The 22,743-nt window shown below is 39.0% G+C and overlaps 1 protein-coding gene across 1 annotated transcript in view; it reads left to right on the top strand.

Annotated features, from left to right (window-relative positions):
- Nucleotides 1-21,006: 21,006 nt before the first annotated feature.
- LOC143817604 (uncharacterized) overlaps nucleotides 21,007-22,743 on the top strand; it is a 31,460-nt gene continuing 29,723 nt past the window's right edge. Inside the window, exons 1-2 of the mRNA XM_077299094.1 lie at nucleotides 21,007-21,268; nucleotides 21,776-22,030. Coding sequence (XP_077155209.1) covers nucleotides 21,007-21,268; nucleotides 21,776-22,030 — 517 coding nt within the window. The remainder of the gene's footprint in view (nucleotides 21,269-21,775; nucleotides 22,031-22,743) is intronic.

The raw sequence follows: 22,743 nt of genomic DNA, 5'->3' as shown, positions 1-22,743 counted from the left end.
ACAGTCAATTCCAAGTTGGCTGCCCGACGTTAATACCTAAGAAGACACAGTGGCAACTTGTGGGGGTGGGGGCGTCTCTAGGGTCCCTATAAACAAGCCTCAGGCCATCAGTCATATGGGTATGTCCTATCCATACCATCTGGGGGACAGAGAGGAAGAAATAACATCTAGAACATTTACAAGAGTTGTGAGGACCTTACCGAGAAGCTCAGCAGGGAGGTACTACAACACACAGGCGCTATGACTGCACATAAACCCAGACTCATATTGAAAGGTAGCCAAGGAAAATTTCCCGGCCCCTATATCAAAAGCTCCCAAAAAGCCATATGCCAACACAGGAGGACAACAGGAGCGTTTATAAAACTAATTATACAAAGTTTATTAGAAAAGTTCATTAAAATTTACACATTTAAAAAACCAAACAAAGACACCAAATGGTAACATCAGTACATATAATTGTGCATAAGTAGAGGATCCATAGTCTCCAGAAGCCCCCTAAAAAGACACCAGGCTGTGAAGCCTACAACAATAACCCTATTTGTAACAATCATGCCAAATATTACTTTAACTATAAAGGTCTAGCTAACACACAGCTCAGAGTGGGGATTAACCTGTGAAATGTCCGTGGACAGATATGAGTAAAAAACCCACTGGCGTCAACAAATATATCCCACCACTCAGACACCGCTAGGAGCAGGATCTTACCCGGTACTGAGGACCCCTGAATTGGGTGCTACCCCCACACAGGCGCTAGTAGGAAGGCTACTGATTTCCACCTGGATAAGGGGACTCTGGATTTGCCTTCGGACCGGCTGGACTCTGCCTGCCCTGTGGTCTGTACCCTGGATTCAGTAAAAGGTAAAGAGACTGCAACCTTGTGTCCTCATTCTTCACTGCGCCTTACATCATCCACCATCACCACCTACACTTCTGGGAAGCCCTGGGGATACATTTCACCTGTGGGAAGGTATACCATCTAGCTGCCATCACATCACCCCAGCGGACCCCTAAACAGCGTCGGTCACCCTGACCGAATACCACAGGTGGCGTCACGAACTACCCTTTTAAAGACCTTTCCCAAAACCATAAAAACTCTTTTCTTTATTGGACGTCCCTCAAAGGGCCATGGACCGGGTCGAGCCACCGTGACATTCCCAGAACCGAAGGACGCGGTGCCGAGTACCCCATTGCCCTTGCATGGGGGCGATCCATAATTATATACAGGAGATGCCCAGGTTATACCAGTGTGGTCCATCTCGCCGTATAGGGTGCAGTATGTGGTTACAGCCATTGTAGTCGGTCACTGGGAGGTTCTTGGTGACATTGTGGCTCTCTACACCTGGATGCTCGGCCTCTCACACCTCCAGTGGCCCTTTACAGGGGAATCATCCAATTTCGTAAGAGGAAAACATAGAAACAATAAACATCTGATGGAAACGCGTCGCTGCAGGATATTTATAACCTCATTGTACCTCAGTGGCCAAACACAGGTATTACTGAGGACAGGTTCCTCTTCAGAGATTTCCTGTTCTGCTCTCAATGGCCTCACCCACCTGTAACAGAGGCTTCATAACCCCACACTGACTGCTGCACACATTCACTCCCAGGGATACCACACACTGCCTGCCATGGGAGACAGGACCTATTTATTGATTATTATTGCCCTCAGCTCATGTAAGTCAGCCTCACACTTTTATACATCTGTTAAATTTAGAATCATTTTTTAATATTTTTTTCCACTATTATTATTAAGAAAATAGATAATTGTTTTCAGTATTATTTAGCAGAATTTTTTTTTTCACTGTTCACTTTTAAGATTGTTACTACATATTTGAATTTAATTTTTAATATGCCATCTGAAAAAGTACATTTTATCCTTTCAGCAAAGGATTTTTATTTTATTATAATTTTATTTATTATTATTAATATTATTTTTATATTAGTTTTATTATTGTATATACCGTGTATATAAAATAATAATAATAATAATGATAATAATAATAATAATAATAATAATAATAATAATAATAAAATAAAAATAAATATATATGTATTGTGCTGAAAAATATTTAGAATTGAGAGTGCTGAGGGATAGAAAATGTTAGGAACTGAAATTAGGGTTCACATTAAGGTTTCTGATTTATGCAAATTAAAGAAAATCCAACGATAATGAAACATTTTAATTTAAGGATGGTCTTATAGGATTTAAAAAAAAAAAAAAAAATTCTGATTATTGATAATTTATTTATTATTATTATTTTTTTTTAATGATATCAACAAAAAACTTTTTCTTTTTTCAAGAAATATATTTTTTTTCATTCCAAGCATATCTATACCTAAAATAAAAAAATATACAATTATACAATAAACAAGTATTAACTGTTAATAATAGTGCCATATTATTATACGTATTATTTGCATTATTATTACTATTATTTTTTACACACAGCAAAATGACAATATTATTGAAATTATTATTATTAATAATAATAATAATAATATAATGTACTATTGATAAAATACAAAAAAGCATAAAAACTTAAAATTATTAAAAAATATAATATTCAGTGTATTTTATTTGTCCCATTATCATAGTATTTTGTAATGCATTAAAACCTTTATTTGGAGTCTTGACATATATCTATATTATTATTATTATTATTATTATTTATTTTAATATAAAAATACATTATATATTATATATTTATTTTATGCATTATTTAATATTATTATAATATTTTTAAATAATTATAATACCAATAATTCTAATAATAAATAAATAATTATTATTATATATTATTACATTATAATAATATAATAATAGAATATTAATATAATATATTAATAACATAATATTATAATAATTCTAAAAATGTAGTACTAAAACTTTTAAATACTTAATACGAGTGTCCTGATTAATAAGGAATTTTATGGGTTGAGGTTTACCGGTTAGGATTATTGGGATGTGTTCAGATGTGGCAGAGTTGTCATATGTTTGCGGAGCAGAAGTTTACATTATATTATAAGCGGACTTGTGTTTTCAAAAACTCCCACCACACCTGGCGGGAAAAAAAAGCCACAGCAGAAATATGAAGAACACCCTATAGATTCTCCAATCCACTGTGTGCTCAATATATTGCCGGAGAAGCCGCACAAATGGATTTGGAGAAAATATCCGCCACTTCTAGACTTGGGGGATTTTTATGGACCCCCAATAATGGGAACATAACCTTATCGGTTGACACGTGAGTTGATCGCGAGGTCTCCTCCATTCCTTACGGGTGGGGGAAGATAATTATGATTCCTGTTGTTAATGAAATAGAAAAGATTATTATTGGCTTTGGTGTAAGAGTTTTGAAATATGAACTCATCACATGTTGTTCCATTTGATCTCCCCAATATTATAAAGAATAGTAAGGCAATGGGATAATAGAGAAATTTAGAAAGGAGCCGTCAGAATATGTCTGTTTCAGAAATAGCGCCACTCTGGTCTATAGGTTGTTTCTGGTATTGCAGGTATTCACTTAAAGGGGTATTCCAAATTTAAATTATATTCTATCCACCCTATAGCCCTTTAAGTGGGGCAGAGACGCACTCAGCCCTCATAGGGTGTATGGACGATTCCTTGACGTCTTTCCCATAAAACATTATTTACAGGGTAGATTTTATAAGTATTATGTGCAAATAAAAATGCTTTCACTTGGCAGCACGTAATGGTCAATATTGGTGATAGTCATCATCCGTGCCGCAAACTTGTGAAAGTAGATATTGAACATGAGTATAAGGGATCTGCAGTTAAATATTAATCCTGAAGAAGGATCTGATGCGTAAAGTGTAAATGTTTGCAGTGAACATAGCCAGGGACGGTCCAGATATCCGGAGGCAAACTCCAAGATTCATCCCATGCTCCAAGTGAGACTGCAAAAACTGTGCAGAAGAGTGACAGCCGACCTGTTTTTCACGTATGTGGAAGAGGTTACAATGTCCGGTTCTTGTTTTAAGCAGTGCTGAGGAGGACAATAACTTTGTTGAAATTCCAGACCTTTGACAATATAATTACAGGATAACCCCTCAACTAATTTCAGTAGGTTTTAGCTTACTCTTGTCATTTTTCACAAAGAAATGACTGTAAAGTGATGATTCGATATGTACAGAGCTGTCAAGTATATGAGGCCACATTTATGATGGGAGATAAAGATGAAGCTAAATACTATATATAAAATGGACGTATCTTGTTTTGAGAACGGAACTCCATCTTGTGAAGTTTTGTCTGTTCGCTTCTTTGGGAGTTTTTTCTTTTTACAATAAATCAGTAATATATCTCAATGTAAAAAATCTGTAATCTACCTAATCAGAAATGAGGATCATCTTTCTCTCCCTGCACCAAGTTCATGAGTAGCAAAAAAAATCTATCTAAATTCATACATTAAATAATAGAAAAAGTGTAGGGGAGAGGAGGGGGATGAAGCTGCAGCTTCAAATTCACAGTGTATCTCTGAGACTGCTTGCTGTGAGAGGGGAGAGGGAGCAGCACTGGGAATTTCTGACACCTGCTGTAACCTTGAAATACGGAAGTTTGGTATGTGCTCAAAGTGCACGATGTCCTTTCGAGATTAAGAAACGTCTTCTGATTTTGCATCTGGTTCTTTGATAATCCAAGATGACTGTACAGTTTAATGCGGTTTTACGCAGTTTTACTTGATTGTGTCGGTTTATTACCTCTCAATTGTGTTTTCTTACCCTCTCGCAAAACACAAAGCAAACACATGACACAATCCAAATATAAAATGTGAGGATAGGAGGGCAGGGTCAGGATGAATGTGTCTCTCTTCTTTGTGTTTCTCAATATAAGAGAGTTCCGTGTGATGAAAATGTCAATGTTTTACTTTTTTTAGTTTATTTTAGAATAGCTTTTGTGTGTTAGTCCTTTGTGTTTTACCAGAGCCGTGTCCTCTACTGTCGCTGTTCTCTGTGTGCTCTCATAGGTTTTGAAGAGGCTGCCCGGTAGAACTTACGGAAAGTAGTTAAGATGATACTACTAAAAAGCCTATGAGCTGTTCTTGTTTTTCCAATAAAGTACAATATTAATGTTCATTTACATGGGAGATTTCATTTTTTTTTTTAAATTGAATTAAAATTAGCCAGTAGGGTCAGTGGTATTGTCCCCAACCTTTCTAAGGTCTCCAACTTAAATGAAACTAGCTATAAACTGAAGGCAGAACATAGGTGACGAACTAGGACCGGTCTTCTCTATTAAGCACCCATTTCCATACTCCATAATAGTGATACTGGAGACCAGAGCTTTATGGTCTTCACCTTATGAATAAAAGGGAAAACAATTATAAATACCATCTCTGTCTGGAGGACCCTTCCTGTCCAGCATTAAACAGAAACCCAATGATGGGTTTCGATTAACAGCTTATTGTCATGAAACCTTTCCAAAGAGTAGGGATTCTCCAAAATGGAGAAGCCATTTAACCCTATGTATGGGGAATATCTTTAGGAATAGTAGGGCACACAAAGATCCCTTGTAGATACATTATTTAGCTCGAAATCCAGTTATTCTCCATGCAGGTTTTTCTAGTGAGATTCAAATGTGTAACGTAATTGATGAGAAAAAAAAACATTTTGAAAAACAACTTGCCCTCTATGCTGTCTTTCTTATGTGATGGTCCATCTGATCCAATAAATAAAGTGAGGGAATTCTTTATTACCAGGCACTATATAAATGGCTGTTAATATCAAGGACAAAATAATACTACTTGCTAACGAGTAATCGTACTGATCAATATCATTCCTATATGCATTCTTTAATTTCCTAAAAAGTTTGTCAAAGTTTGATTTGGTGATGTTTTATATGTTTTTATAGATGTTCTAAATAAAGGACAGTCTACGAGTACTACAGATACGAGTACCACAGATAATTCAACTACTCAAGACTCTTCATCCACAAAAGTATCCAGTACTTATTCACCTGAAGTTTCAACAATATCTTCTACACCATCAAGTAATTCAGAATTACCAACCACTGAAATCACTACAAGTGTAACACAATCTGAAACTACAGCAACCACTACTGAACCTGTAACTTCCCAAGATATTTCTTCAACGACCATAGATAGTATCTCCACAGACTTTTCAACATCTGAAACATCTTCTGCAACATCAAATAATGTAGAGTCAACCACACTATCCAGTGAAATCACTACAAGTGAGGCACAATCAGAAACAACAACAAGCGCTGCTGAACCTGTAACTTCCCAAGATATTTCTTCAACAACCATAGAAAGTGTCTCCACAGAGTTTCCAACCTCTGAAACACCTTCTGCAACATCAAATAATGTAGATTCAACCACACTGTCCAGTGAAATCACTACAAGTGTGACACAATCAGAATCAGTAGCAAGCACTACTGAACCTGTAACATCCCAAGATATTTCGTCAACCACCATAGATAGTGTCTCCACAGACTTCTCAACCTCTGAAACATCTTCAGCAACATCAAATAGCGTAGAGTCAACTACGCTATCCAGTGAAATTACTACAAGTGAGGCACAATCAGAAACGACAACAAGCACTGCTGAACCTATTACTTCCCAATATATTTCTTCAAACTCTATAGACAATATCTCCACAGACTTTTCAACCTCTGAAACATCTTCAACAACATCAAATAATGTAGAGTCAACCACATTATCCAATGAAATCACTACAAGTGAGACACAATCAGAATCAGCAGCAAGCACTACTAAACCTGGAACTTCCCAAGATATTTCTTCAACGACCATAGATAGTGTCTCCACAGACTTTTCAACCTCTGAAACATCTTCTGCAACATCAAATAATGTAGAGTCAACCACACAATCCAGTGAAATCACTATAAGTGTGACACAATCAGAATCAGCAGCAAGCACTACTGAACCTTTAACTTCCCAAGATATTTCTTCAACAACCATAGATAGTGTCTCCACAGACTTTTCAACCTCTGAAACATCTTCTGCAACATCAAATAATGTAGAGTCAACCACACTATCCAGTGAAATCACTAGAAGTGTGACACAATCAGAATCAGTAGCAAGCACTACTGAACCTGTAACATCCCAAGATATTTCTTCAACAACCATAGAAAGTGTCTCCACAGAGTTTCCAACCTCTGAAACACCTTCTGCAACATCAAATAATGTAGAGTCAACCACACTATCCAGTGAAATCACTACAAGTGTGACACAATCAGAATCAGCAGCAAGCACTACTAAACCTGTAACTCCCCAAGATATTTCTTCAACGACCATAGATAGTGTCTCCACAGACTTTTCAACCTCTGAAACATCTTCTGTAACATCAAATAATGTAGAGTCAACCACGCTATCCAGTGAAATCACTACAAGTGAGGCACAATCAGAATCAGCAGCAAGCACTACTGAACCTGTAACTTCAAAAGATATTTCTTCAACGACCATAGATAGTGTCTCCAAAGACTTTTCAACCTCTGAAACATCTTCTTCTGCAACATCAAATAATGTAGAGTCAACCACGCTATTCAGTGAAATCACTACAAGTGTGACACAATCAGAAACAGCAGCAAGCACTGCTGAACCTGTAACGTCCCAAGATATTTCTTCAACGACCATAGATAGTGTCTCCACAGACTTTTCAGCCTCTGAAACATCTTCAGCAACATCAAGTTATGTAGAGTCAACCACACTATCCAGTGAAATCACTACAAGTGTGACACAATTAGAATCAGCAGCAAGCACTACTGAACCTGTAACTTCACATGATATTTCTTCAACCGGTACAGACAATGTCTCCACAGACTTCTCAACCTCTGAAACATCTTCTGCAACATCAAATAATGTAGAGTCAACCACACTATCCAGTGAAATCACTACAAGTGTGACACAATCAGAATCAGCAGCAAGCACTACTGAACTTTTAACTTCCCAAGATATTTCTTCAACAACCATAGAAAGTGTCTCCACAGAGATTCCAACCTCTGAAACACCTTCTGCAAAATCAAATAATGTAGAGTCAACCACACTATCCAGTGAAATCACTACAAGTGTGACACAATCAGCATCAGCAGCAAGCACTACTAAACCTGGAACTTCCCAAGATATTTCTTCAATGACCATAGATAGTGTCTCCACAGACTTTTCAACCTCTGAAACATCTTCTGCAACATCAAATAATGTAGAGTCAACCACACTATCCAGTGAAATCACTACAAGTGTGACACAATCAGAATCAGCATCAAGCACTACTAAACCTGTAACTTCCCAAGATATTTCTTCAACGACCATAGATAGTGTCTCCACAGACTTTTCAACATCTGAAACATCTTCTCCAACATCAAATAATGTACAGTCAACCACACTATCCAGTGAAATCACTACAAGTGTGACACAATCAGAATCAGCAGCAAGCACTACGGAACTTGTAACTTCCCAAGATATTTCTTCAACGACCATAGATAGTGTCTCCACAGAGTTTTCAACATCTGAAACATCTTCAGCAACATCAAATAATGTAGAGTCAACCACACTATCCAGTGAAATCACTACAAGTGTGACACAATTAGAATCAGCAGCAAGCACTACTGAACCTGTAACTTCACATGATATTTCTTCAACCGGTACAGACAATGTCTCCACAGACTTCTCAACCTCTGAAACATCTTCTGAAACATCAAATAATGTAGAGTCAACCACACTATCCAGTGAAATCACTACAAGTGTGACACAATCAGAATCAGCAGCAAGCACTACTGAACCTTTAACTTCCCAAGATATTTCTTCAACAACCATAGATAGTGTCTCCACAGACTTTTCAACTTCTGAAACATCTTCTGCAACATCAAATAACGTAGAGTCAACCACACTATCCAGTGAAATCACTACAAGTGAGACACAATCAGAATCAGCAGCAAGCACTGCTGAACCTGTAACGTCCCAAGATATTTCTTCAACAACCATAGAAAGTGTTTCCACAGAGATTCCAACCTCTGAAACACCTTCTTCAAAATCAAATAATGTAGAGTCAACCACACTATCCAGTGAAATCACTACAAGTGTGACACAATCAGCATCAGCAGCAAGCACTACTAAACCTGGAACTTCCCAAGATATTTCTTCAACGACCATAGATAGTGTCTCCACAGACTTTTCAACCTCTGAAACATCTTCTGCAACATCAAATAATGTAGAGTCAACCACACTATCCAGTGAAATCACTACAAGTGTGACACAATCAGAATCAGCATCAAGCACTACTAAACCTGTAACTTCCCAAGATATTTCTTCAACGACCATAGATAGTGTCTCCACAGACTTTTCAACATCTGAAACATCTTCTCCAACATCAAATAATGTAGAGTCAACCACACTATCCAGTGAAATCACTACAAGTGTGACACAATCAGAATCAGCAGCAAGCACTACGGAACCTGTAACTTCCCAAGATATTTCTTCAACGACCATAGATAGTGTCTCCACAGAGTTTTCAACATCTGAAACATCTTCAGCAACATCAAATAATGTAGAGTCAACCACACTATCCAGTGAAATCACTACAAGTGAGACACAAGCAGAATCAGCAGCAAGCACTACTGAACCTGTAACTTCCCAAGATATTTCTTCAACGACCATAGATAGTGTCTCCACAGACTTTTCAACCTCTGAAACATCTTCTGCAACATCAAATAATGTAGAGTCAACCACACTATCCAGTGAAATCACTACAAGTGTGACACAATCAGAATCAGCATCAAGCACTACTAAACCTGTAACTTCCCAAGATATTTCTTCAACGACCATAGATAGTGTCCCCACAGACTTTTCAACATCTGAAACATCTTCTCCAACATCAAATAATGTAGAGTCAACCACACTATCCAGTGAAATCACTACAAGTGAGACACAAGCAGAATCAGCAGCAAGCACTACTGAACCTGTACCTTCCCAAGATATTTCTTCAACGACCATAGATAGTGTCTCCACAGACTTTTCAACCTCTGAAACATCTTCTTCTGCAACATCAAATAATGTAGAGTCAACCACGCTATTCAGTGAAATCACTACAAGTGTGACACAATCAGAAACAGCAGCAAGCACTGCTGAACCTGTAACGTCCCAAGATATTTCTTTAACTACCATAGAAAATGTCTCCACAGACTTCTCAACATCTGAAACATCTTCAGCAACATCAAATAATGTAGAGTCAACCATGCTATCCAGTGAAATCACTACAAGTGTGACACAATCAGAAACAGCAGCAAGCACTGCTGAACCTGTAACTTCCCAAGATAGTTCTTCAACCACTATAGACAATGTCTCCACAGACTTCTCAACCTCTCAAACATCTTCAGCAACATCAAATAATGTAGAGTCAACCACGCTATCCAGTGAAATCACTACAAGTGTGACACAATCAGAATCAGCAGCAAGCACTACTAAACCTGTAACTTCCCAAGATATTTCTTCAACGACCATAGATAGTGTCTCCACAGACTTTTCAACATCTGAAACATCTTCTGCAACATCAAATAATGTAGAGTCAACCACACTATCCAGTGAAATCACTACAAGTGTGACACAATCAGAATCAGCAGCAAGCACTACGGAACCTGTAACTTCCCAAGATATTTCTTCAACGACCATAGATAGTGTCCCCACAGACTTTTCAACATCTGAAACATCTTCTCCAACATCAAATAATGTAGAGTCAACCACACTATCCAGTGAAATCACTACAAGTGAGACACAAGCAGAATCAGCAGCAAGCACTACTGAACCTGTACCTTCCCAAGATATTTCTTCAACGACCATAGATAGTGTCTCCACAGACTTTTCAACCTCTGAAACATCTTCTTCTGCAACATCAAATAATGTAGAGTCAACCACGCTATTCAGTGAAATCACTACAAGTGTGACACAATCAGAAACAGCAGCAAGCACTGCTGAACCTGTAACGTCCCAAGATATTTCTTTAACTACCATAGAAAATGTCTCCACAGACTTCTCAACATCTGAAACATCTTCAGCAACATCAAATAATGTAGAGTCAACCATGCTATCCAGTGAAATCACTACAAGTGTGACACAATCAGAAACAGCAGCAAGCACTGCTGAACCGGTAACTTCCCAAGATAGTTCTTCAACCACTATAGACAATGTCTCCACAGACTTCTCAACCTCTCAAACATCTTCAGCAACATCAAATAATGTAGAGTCAACCACGCTATCCAGTGAAATCACTACAAGTGTGACACAATCAGAATCAGCAGCAAGCACTACTAAACCTGTAACTTCCCAAGATATTTCTTCAACGACCATAGATAGTGTCTCCACAGACTTTTCAACATCTGAAACATCTTCTGCAATATCAAATAATGTAGAGTCAACCACACTATCCAGTGAAATCACTACAAGTGTGACACAATCAGAATCAGCAGCAAGCACTACGGAACCTGTAACTTCCCAAGATATTTCTTCAACGACCATAGATAGTGTCTCCACAGACTTTTCAACCTCTGAAACATCTTCTGCAACATCAAATAATGTAGAGTCAACCACATTATCCAGTGAAATCACTACAAGTGTGACACAATCAGAATCAGCATCAAGCACTACTAAACCTGTAACTTCCCAAGATATTTCTTCAACGACCATAGATAGTGTCTCCACAGACTTTTCAACATCTGAAACATCTTCTCCAACATCAAATAATGTAGAGTCAACCACACTATCCAGTGAAATCACTACAAGTGTGACACAATCAGAATCAGCAGCAAGCACTACGGAACCTGTAACTTCCCAAGATATTTCTTCAACGACCATAGATAGTGTCTCCACAGAGTTTTCAACATCTGAAACATCTTCAGCAACATCAAATAATGTAGAGTCAACCACACTATCCAGTGAAATCACTACAAGTGAGACACAAGCAGAATCAGCAGCAAGCACTACTGAACCTGTAACTTCCCAAGATATTTCTTCAACGACCATCGATAGTGTCTCCACAGACTTTTCAACCTCTGATACATCTTCTGCAACATCAAATAATGTAGAGTCAACCACACTATCCAGTGAAATCACTACAAGTGTGACACAATCAGAATCAGCATCAAGCACTACTAAATCTGTAACTTCCCAAGATATTTCTTCAACGACCATAGATAGTGTCCCCACAGACTTTTCAACATCTGAAACATCTTCTCCAACATCAAATAATGTAGAGTCAACCACACTATCCAGTGAAATCACTACAAGTGTGACACAATCAGAATCAGCAGCAAGCACTACGGAACCTGTAACTTCCCAAGATATTTCTTCAACGACCATAGATAGTGTCTCCACAGAGTTTTCAACATCTGAAACATCTTCAGCAACATCAAATAATGTAGAGTCAACCACACTATCCAGTGAAATCACTACAAGTGAGACACAAGCAGAATCAGCAGCAAGCACTACTGAACCTGTAACTTCCCAAGATATTTCTTCAACGACCATAGATAGTGTCTCCACAGACTTTTCAACCTCTGAAACATCTTCTGTAACATCAAATAATGTAGAGTCAACCACGCTATCCAGTGAAATCACTACAAGTGAGACACAATCAGAATCAGCAGCAAGCACTACTGAACCTGTACCTTCCCAAGATATTTCTTCAACGACCATAGATAGTGTCTCCACAGACTTTTCAACCTCTGAAACATCTTCTTCTGCAACATCAAATAATGTAGAGTCAACCACGCTATTCAGTGAAATCACTACAAGTGTGACACAATCAGAAACAGCAGCAAGCACTGCTGAACCTGTAACGTCCCAAGATATTTCTTTAACTACCATAGAAAATGTCTCCACAGACTTCTCAACATCTGAAACATCTTCAGCAACATCAAATAATGTAGAGTCAACCATGCTATCCAGTGAAATCACTACAAGTGTGACACAATCAGAAACAGCAGCAAGCACTGCTGAACCTGTAACTTCCCAAGATAGTTCTTCAACCACTATAGACAATGTCTCCACAGACTTCTCAACCTCTCAAACATCTTCAGCAACATCAAATAATGTAGAGTCAACCACGCTATCCAGTGAAATCACTACAAGTGTGACACAATCAGAATCAGCATCAAGCACTACTAAACCTGTAACTTCCCAAGATATTTCTTCAACGACCATAGATAGTGTCTCCACAGACTTTTCAACATCTGAAACATCTTCTGCAACATCAAATAATGTAGAGTCAACCACACTATCCAGTGAAATCACTACAAGTGTGACACAATCAGAATCAGCAGCAAGCACTACGGAACCTGTAACTTCCCAAGATATTTCTTCAACGACCATAGATAGTGTCTCCACAGACTTTTCAACCTCTGAAACATCTTCTGCAACATCAAATAATGTAGAGTCAACCACACTATCCAGTGAAATCACTACAAGTGTGACACAATCAGAATCAGCATCAAGCACTACTAAACCTGTAACTTCCCAAGATATTTCTTCAACGACCATAGATAGTGTCTCCACAGACTTTTCAACATCTGAAACATCTTCTCCAACATCAAATAATGTAGAGTCAACCACACTATCCAGTGAAATCACTACAAGGGTGACACAATCAGAATCAGCAGCAAGCACTACGGAACCTGTAACTTCCCAAGATATTTCTTCAACGACCATAGATAGTGTCTCCACAGAGTTTTCAACATCTGAAACATCTTCAGCAACATCAAATAATGTAGAGTCAACCACACTATCCAGTGAAATCACTACAAGTGAGACACAAGCAGAATCAGCAGCAAGCACTACTGAACCTGTAACTTCCCAAGATATTTCTTCAACGACCATAGATAGTGTCTCCACAGACTTTTCAACCTCTGAAACATCTTCTGCAACATCAAATAATGTAGAGACAACCACACTATCCAGTGAAATCACTACAAGTGTGACACAATCAGAATCAGCATCAAGCACTACTAAACCTGTAACTTCCCAAGATATTTCTTCAACGACCATAGATAGTGTCTCCACAGACTTTTCAACATCTGAAACATCTTCTCCAACATCAAATAATGTAGAGTCAACCACACTATCCAGTGAAATCACTACAAGGGTGACACAATCAGAATCAGCAGCAAGCACTACGGAACCTGTAACTTCCCAAGATATTTCTTCAACGACCATAGATAGTGTCTCCACAGAGTTTTCAACATCTGAAACATCTTCAGCAACATCAAATAATGTAGAGTCAACCACACTATCCAGTGAAATCACTACAAGTGAGACACAAGCAGAATCAGCAGCAAGCACTACTGAACCTGTAACTTCCCAAGATATTTCTTCAACGACCATAGATAGTGTCTCCACAGACTTTTCAACCTCTGAAACATCTTCTGTAACATCAAATAATGTAGAGTCAACCACGCTATCCAGTGAAATCACTACAAGTGAGACACAATCAGAATCAGCAGCAAGCACTACTGAACCTGTACCTTCCCAAGATATTTCTTCAACGACCATAGATAGTGTCTCCACAGACTTTTCAACCTCTGAAACATCTTCTTCTGCAACATCAAATAATGTAGAGTCAACCACGCTATTCAGTGAAATCACTACAAGTGTGACACAATCAGAAACAGCAGCAAGCACTGCTGAACCTGTAACGTCCCAAGATATTTCTTTAACTACCATAGAAAATGTCTCCACAGACTTCTCAACATTTGAAACATCTTCAGCAACATCAAATAATGTAGAGTCAACCATGCTATCCAGTGAAATCACTACAAGTGTGACACAATCAGAAACAGCAGCAAGCACTGCTGAACCTGTAACTTCCCAAGATAGTTCTTCAACCACTATAGACAATGTCTCCACAGACTTCTCAACCTCTCAAACATCTTCAGCAACATCAAATAATGTAGAGTCAACCACGCTATCCAGTGAAATCACTACAAGTGTGACACAATCAGAATCAGCAGCAAGCACTACTAAACCTGTAACTTCCCAAGATATTTCTTCAACGACCATAGATAGTGTCTCCACAGACTTTTCAACATCTGAAACATCTTCTGCAACATCAAATAATGTAGAGTCAACCACACTATCCAGTGAAATCACTACAAGTGTGACACAATCAGAATCAGCAGCAAGCACTACGGAACCTGTAACTTCCCAAGATATTTCTTCAACGACCATAGATAGTGTCTCCACAGACTTTTCAACCTCTGAAACATCTTCTGTAACATCAAATAATGTAGAGTCAACCACGCTATCCAGTGAAATCACTACAAGTGAGACACAATCAGAATCAGCAGCAAGCACTGCTGAACCTGTAACGTCCCAAGATATTTCTTCAACAACCATAGAAAGTGTCTCCACAGAGATTCCAACCTCTGAAACATCTTCTGCAACATCAAATAACGTAGTGTCAACCACACTATCCAGTGAAATCACTACAAGTGAGACACAATCAGAATCAGCAGCAAGCACTGCTGAACCTGTAACGTCCCAAGATATTTCTTCAACAACCATAGAAAGTGTCTCCACAGAGATTCCAACCTCTGAAACACCTTCTGCAAAATCAAATAATGTAGAGTCAACCACACTATCCAGTGAAATCACTACAAGTGTGACACAATCAGCATCAGCAGCAAGCACTACTAAACCTGGAACTTCCCAAGATATTTCTTCAACGACCATAGATAGTGTCTCCACAGACTTTTCAACCTCTGAAACATCTTCTGCAACATCAAATAATGTAGAGTCAACCACACTATCCAGTGAAATCACTACAAGTGTGACACAATCAGAATCAGCATCAAGCACTACTAAACCTGTAACTTCCCAAGATATTTTTTCAACGACCATAGATAGTGTCTCCACAGACTTTTCAACATCTGAAACATCTTCTCCAACATCAAATAATGTAGAGTCAACCACACTATCCAGTGAAATCACTACAAGTGAGACACAATCAGAATCAGCAGCAAGCACTACTGAACCTGTAACTTCCCAAGATATTTCTTCAACGACCATAGATAGTGTCTCCACAGACTTTTCAACCTCTGAAACATCTTCTTCTGCAACATCAAATAATGTAGAGTCAACCACGCTATTCAGTGAAATCACTACAAGTGTGACACAATCAGAAACAGCAGCAAGCACTGCTGAACCTGTAACGTCCCAAGATATTTCTTTAACCACCATAGAAAATGTCTCCACAGACTTCTCAACATCTGAAACATCTTCAGCAACATCAAATAATGTAGAGTCAACCACGCTATCCAGTGAAATCACTACAAGTGTGACACAATCAGAAACAGCAGCAAGCACTGCTGAACCTGTAACTTCCCAAGATAGTTCTTCAACCACTATAGACAATGTCTCCACAGACTTCTCAACCTCTCAAACATCTTCTGGAACATCAAATAATGTAGAGTCAACCACGCTATCCAGTGAAATCACTACAAGTGTGACACAATCAGAATCAGCAGCAAGCACTACTAAACCTGTAACTTCCCAAGATATTTCTTCAACGACCATAGACAGTGTCTCCACAGACTTCTCAACCTCTGAAACATCTTCTGCAACATCAAATAATGTAGAGTCAACCACGCTATCCAGTGAAATCACTGCAAGCGTGACACAATCAGAAACAGCAGCAAGCACTGCTGAACCTGTAACTTCCCAAGATATTTCTTCGACCACCATAGACAATGTCTCCACAGACTTCTCAACCTCTGAAATATCTTTTGCAACATCAAATAATGTACAGTCAACCACGCTATCCAGCGAAATCACTACAAGTGTGACACAATCAGAAACAGCAGCAAGCACTGCTGAACCTGTAACTTCCCAAGATATTTCTTCAGCCACCATAGACAATGTCTCCACAGACTTCGCAACCTCTGAAACATCTTCTGCAACATCAAATAATGCAGAGTCAACCAGGCTATTCAGTGAAATCACTACAAGTGTGACACCATCAGAAAGAGCAGCAACCACTGCTGAACCTGTAACTTCCCAAGAAATTTCTACAACCACCATAGACAATGTCTCCACAGACTTCGCAACCTCTGAAACATCTTCTGCAACATCAAATAATGTAGAGTCAACCACGCTATCCAGTGAAATCACTACAAGTGTGACACAATCAGAAACAGCAGCCGACACTGCTGAACCTGTAACTTCCAAAGATATTTCTTCAACCACCATAGACAATGTCTCCACAGACTTCTCAACCTCTGAAACACCTTCTGCAACATCAAATAATGTACAGTCAACCGCGCTATTCAGTGAAATCACTACAAGTGTGACACAATCAGAAACAGCAGCAAGCACTGCTGAACCTGTAACTTCCCAAGATATTTCTTCAACCACCATAGACAATGTCTCCACAGACTTCTCAACCTTTGAGACATCTTCAGCAACATCAAATAATGTAGAGTCAACCACGCTATCCAGTGAAATCTCTGCAAGTGTGACACAATCAGAAACAGCAGCAAGCACTGCTGAACCTGTAACCTCCCAAGATATTTCTTCAACCACCATAGACAATGTCTCCACAGACTTCTCAACCTCTGAAATATCTTTTGCAACATCAAATAATGTACAGTCAACCACGCTATCCAGCGAAATCACTACAAGTGTGACACAATCAGAAACAGCAGCAAGCACTGCTGAACCTGTAACTTCCCAAGATATTTCTTCAACCACCATAGACAATGTCTCCACAGACTTCTCAACCTCTGAAACATCTTCTGCAACATCAAATAATGTAGAGTCAACCACGCTATCCAGTGAAATCACTACAAGTGTGACACAATCAGAAACAGCAGCAACCACTGTTGAACCTGTAACTTCCCAAGTTATTTCTTCAACCACTAAAGGCAGTGCCTCTACAGTCTTCTCAACCTCTGAAACATCTTCAGCAACATCAAATAACTTAGAGTCAACCACACCAACCAGTGAAATCACTACAAGTGTGACACAATCAGAAATACAAGCAACCACTGCTGAACCTGTAACTTCCCAAGTTATTTCTTCAACCACTAAAGAAAGTGTCTCCACAGACTTCTCAACCTCTGAAACATCTTCAGCAACATCAAGTAACTTAGAGTCATCAATCACACTATCCACTGAAATTAATACGAGTGTGAAACAGTCTGAAACTGCAGCCAGCACTGTTGAACCTGTAACTTCTCAAAACCTTTTTTCTTCACCCAGCACAGATAGTGTATCCACAGATTCCTCAACCTCTGCAACATCAAGTATCTTAGAGTCATCTACAACATCATCCACTGAAATTACTACAAGTGTGATACAATCAGAATCTGCAGCAACCACTAGGGAGCCTTTAACTTCTCCAGTTATTGTTTCTTCACCAATTGCAGACAGTTTCTCTACAGTTTTCTTAGCTTCTGAAATATCTTCAGTGACATCAAGCAATTTATTGTCATCTACATTTACTGAAACCTCTACTGCTGTATCATCATCTCCAAGCTCTTCATTGACTTCTGAAGCATCTAATTTGAGTCCTACAGACACATCTCTTGAGTCAAGTCCAGTTGGGTCATCCACCATGACAGCTTCAACTGGGGCTAACCAAGAATCCTCGGTCACAACTACAGAATCTTCTTCATCTTCATATTTTGTGACTTCCCTATCTTCATCATCGCCTTCAAGTCCTTCAGAACCACCCACTGGGACAGGTTCAATTACTGGTGCAACAAGTGGATTAATTATTAGCTCAACTAAAGATACAGCATCCTCCACAGTACTTACAACTAAAGCAGTCACAGAAACATTGTCTACGCAAGGTAGCATTGTAACATCTTCAATTGTTGAGACATCACCAAATACCGTGTTCTCTGAAACACCATCACCAAGCTCATCAATTAGTCCAACTGCAACCACATCACCATTTACAAGCCCCCTTAACACACTTAGTACTACAAGTACACCAATAATCTCAGTAGTAACATCATTTCTATCTACCACCACTGGAACGAACACAGAACTGTCTACTAAAAGCTCCACAACATCTGTTGTGCCCACATCCGAAACCACGATTAGTCCAATATCAACCATTATAACTGAATCTACAACTACAGTACTACCAAACACTATTTCTGATACTTCAGGTGTCCTTACGTCAACTTCTACAAGTAGTCTGACAACAGTTGGGCCAACAGCTTCTGAATCTACGATACCAGATACGACAAATCTGCGAGAGAGCTCTTCCCAGAGTGTACACACGAATGTGCAATCAACAGTATCACAAACCATTACAACTGGTCAAATTTCTACGAATGCAGTGCAAACTACTAGTACAAATGGCTTGACAGGCATCCCAACTGCAAGCCTCACATCTTCCTCTACAATACCTCAAGTGACTTTTGATTCTACTACAAGCAGTTTTAGCACTTCTACATCGGCTAGTGTGCCTACAACTATTTCAAACACTGTAGTTGACTCAACAGAGTCAAAAGTGACATCAACACCAGTCGTGACTTTTACTACCAACACAACAACAACTATAACATCATCTTTGAGCTCAACTACACCAATAACAGAAAATATTATTGGTAGTAGTCCAAACACAGCTGGGATCAATTCTACAGAACCTTCTACAGCAAGTAGCACATTAGATACTGCTGAAACCATTTCAACAACCACCTCTACTGCACCAACACCTGTCACATCTGGTTCTCCATCTACATTGACATCAACATCGACACCTTCTTTGGTTACAACAACAAGAGCCAGTGACAGCAGTACTAGTGAATACACTGCTGGGAACAACTCTACAGAAGCTTCTACAGCAAGTGCCACATTAGATACCGCAACAACCACTGCTGCCACCAGCACTTTTGTACCAAGTGTCACAACTGTCAATTCAACATCCACAAGTATCCTTTCCACTTCTTCATCTAAGGTAACATCAACACCTTCTTTGAGTACAACAGGAGCAGGTGACAGCAGTACTAGTGTAATCACGGCAGGAAACAATTCTACAGAAGCTTCTTCATCAAGTACCACATTAGATACAGCCACAACTACTACCACTGAACTATCAACTGGTACATCTATCAACTCAATAGGGACAAGCATCCTTTCAAGTTCTACATCAACGTTAACAACAACAACATCACCTGTAAGCTCAACTGCATCTCCAACCAACAATGTCAGTACTATCCTAAGTACAGCTGGGATCAATTCAACAGAAGTTTCTACAGCAAGTACCACATTAGATGCAACCACTTTTTCCAACACTACTACTACGGAACTAAAAACTGACACATCTCTCAGTTCTACAACTACAAGCACTGTTTCAGCTCCTACATCTACAGAAATGACCACCACCAGCAACACCATAACATCCTCCTTGACTACACCAGCCACAGCAAATAATGTCAGTACTAGTGTAAGCACAGCTGGAAACAATTCTACAGAACTTTCTACAGCAAGTAGCACATTAGATACAGCCACAACCACTACTGCCACCAGTACGTCTGCGCTAAGTGGCACAACTGTCAACTCAACATCGACAAGTATCCTTTCCACTTCTTCATCTAAGGTAACGTCAACGCCTTCTTTGACTACAACAGGAGCAGGTGACAGCAGTACTAGTGTAATCATGGCAGGGAACAATTCTACAGAACCTTCCACAGCAAGTACCACATTAGATACAGCCACAGCCACTACTACTGAACTTCCAGTTGGCACATCTATCAACTCAACAGGGACAAGCATCCTTCCAAGTTCTACATCTACATTAACAACAACACCTTCTTTAAGCTCAAGTATATCTGCAACAACGAATAAGACCAGCACTATCCTGAGCACAGCTGGGATCAATTCAACAGAAGCTTCTACAGCAAGTACCACATTAGATACAACCACTACCACCACCGCTACTACTAACGCTGAACTGACAACTGGCACATCTGTTAACTACACAACTATAAGCACTGTTTCAAGTACTACATCTACAGAAATGACCACAACAACACCCTCTTCAAGCTTAACCTCATCAGTAACAGCAAGTAAGGCCAGTAGTAGTTTAAGCACAGCTGGAAACAATTCGACAGAACCATCTACAACAAGTAGTACGGCTGAGACATCAAATACAACAGCAAAAACCACAACAGCAACATCAACAACAACCACAACCACAACCACAAAGACAACAACAACAGCGCCAACTACAAAGCCAACAACAAAGACAACCACAAAAGCAACAACAACTTCAGTTTGTGGTAAGTTAATAATACCATTCTTTTCTCTGTCCCAGTCTGATGCTACACATATATAGTATATACACAATTTTTGTAAATAGTAAAATAGATTTCAGCAGTAGTGGTGTAAAGTGAAACTGAATTTTTTTTTACAATGAGGACCTATAGTTATGCTCTGAATCCCCTATGATAATGTATCACATTTTCATAATATATCTTTATAGCAGTCAGATTTGGAACTCTGATACAGCATTCCCCATCTCCTGCATAAGCAGAGTTAATATATTCCACTGCATGTGGTCACCACAAGAGGGAGCTCACTGCATACTTTTTTTTTATAGTGTTCAATGTGTAATCGGTATGCAGTAAGCTCTTTAGCTCCCTCTAGTGGTGGCTAAACTCTGATCACTATGAAGATATATCAGGACAGAATGTCAGACTTAAAGGAAACAAAATGTTGCTCAGTTCTGAATATTCATTATTTATAATATGCCTGTTGTGGACTAATGGCTTCAATTCTTTTTGCAGCTGTTGCCTCTGTTTCTGTAGAACTACTCAACATCACCAGTGATTTGATTACGCTTAAGCTTATCAAACAAAGTGCGCCAATCAGTGCTGTCTACAGAGTGGTAGTGTCCACCAACGGCCAAGTCATAAAACAGATGGATACGTCAGACACACAACTGAACATCACCGATCTTTTGCCTTCAACTCAGTATCAAATATCTGTGCAGCAGACATTTTGTCCTCAGAACGCAAATTATACCATAGCCGTCTGGACAAGTAAGTGGCTGGTTTACATAAACTGCTTAAATACAATCGTTTCCTTTTTATGCTATACATAATTTAATAGATTTCAACATTTTTTAAAGATGAATTTAATAATTTATTTTATAGATGAAGTAGCTCCATTCATAGCTCAAAACACATTGTATGGGAATAGTTACAAGAACATTTTTTTCATCTACTTGTAGCCACCACTAGGGGGAGCTAAAGAGCTTACTGCATACAGGTGATCCATTGAAATCCATTAAAAAGCAGTATACACTGAGCTCATAAGCTCCCTCTAGTGGTGGCCGCAGGTAGCAGATTATTGATACTTGAGTCTGTGTCTGCAGATTTTTACATGTATCTATGTGAAGATCATTAGTGTCGGATTTCTTCTAAAACCAGTGTCACACACCTTTCAACCGGTCATGACTAGTGTTGAGCAAATCTTCTGCAATCTTGGCAGATTTGGTCACTAGTGGGAGGGAAGGGTAGGAAGGGATTAAAAAAAATACAAAAAAACTTATACTCACCTCTCTTTGGCCTTCCCTGAACCTGTCCCATAGGATCTGCTCTTCTATCTTCTGTCTTCTACTTTCCTTGCAGCCGGATCTTTCCGTTCACTAGATCCCATGTCGCACGTCATTAACGCAGGCCTTAGTGAATGGAAGATTTGGCCAGAAGGAAGATAGAAGTACGAAGGTAGAAGATAGCAGAGCCAGATGAAG

The sequence above is a fragment of the Ranitomeya variabilis genome, chromosome 3, assembly GCF_051348905.1.
Source record: "Ranitomeya variabilis isolate aRanVar5 chromosome 3, aRanVar5.hap1, whole genome shotgun sequence".
Classification (NCBI taxonomy): Eukaryota; Metazoa; Chordata; class Amphibia; order Anura; family Dendrobatidae; genus Ranitomeya; species Ranitomeya variabilis.
Note: the sequence above shows the minus strand (reverse complement) of the source record. Positions and strands in the feature narration are given on the sequence as shown.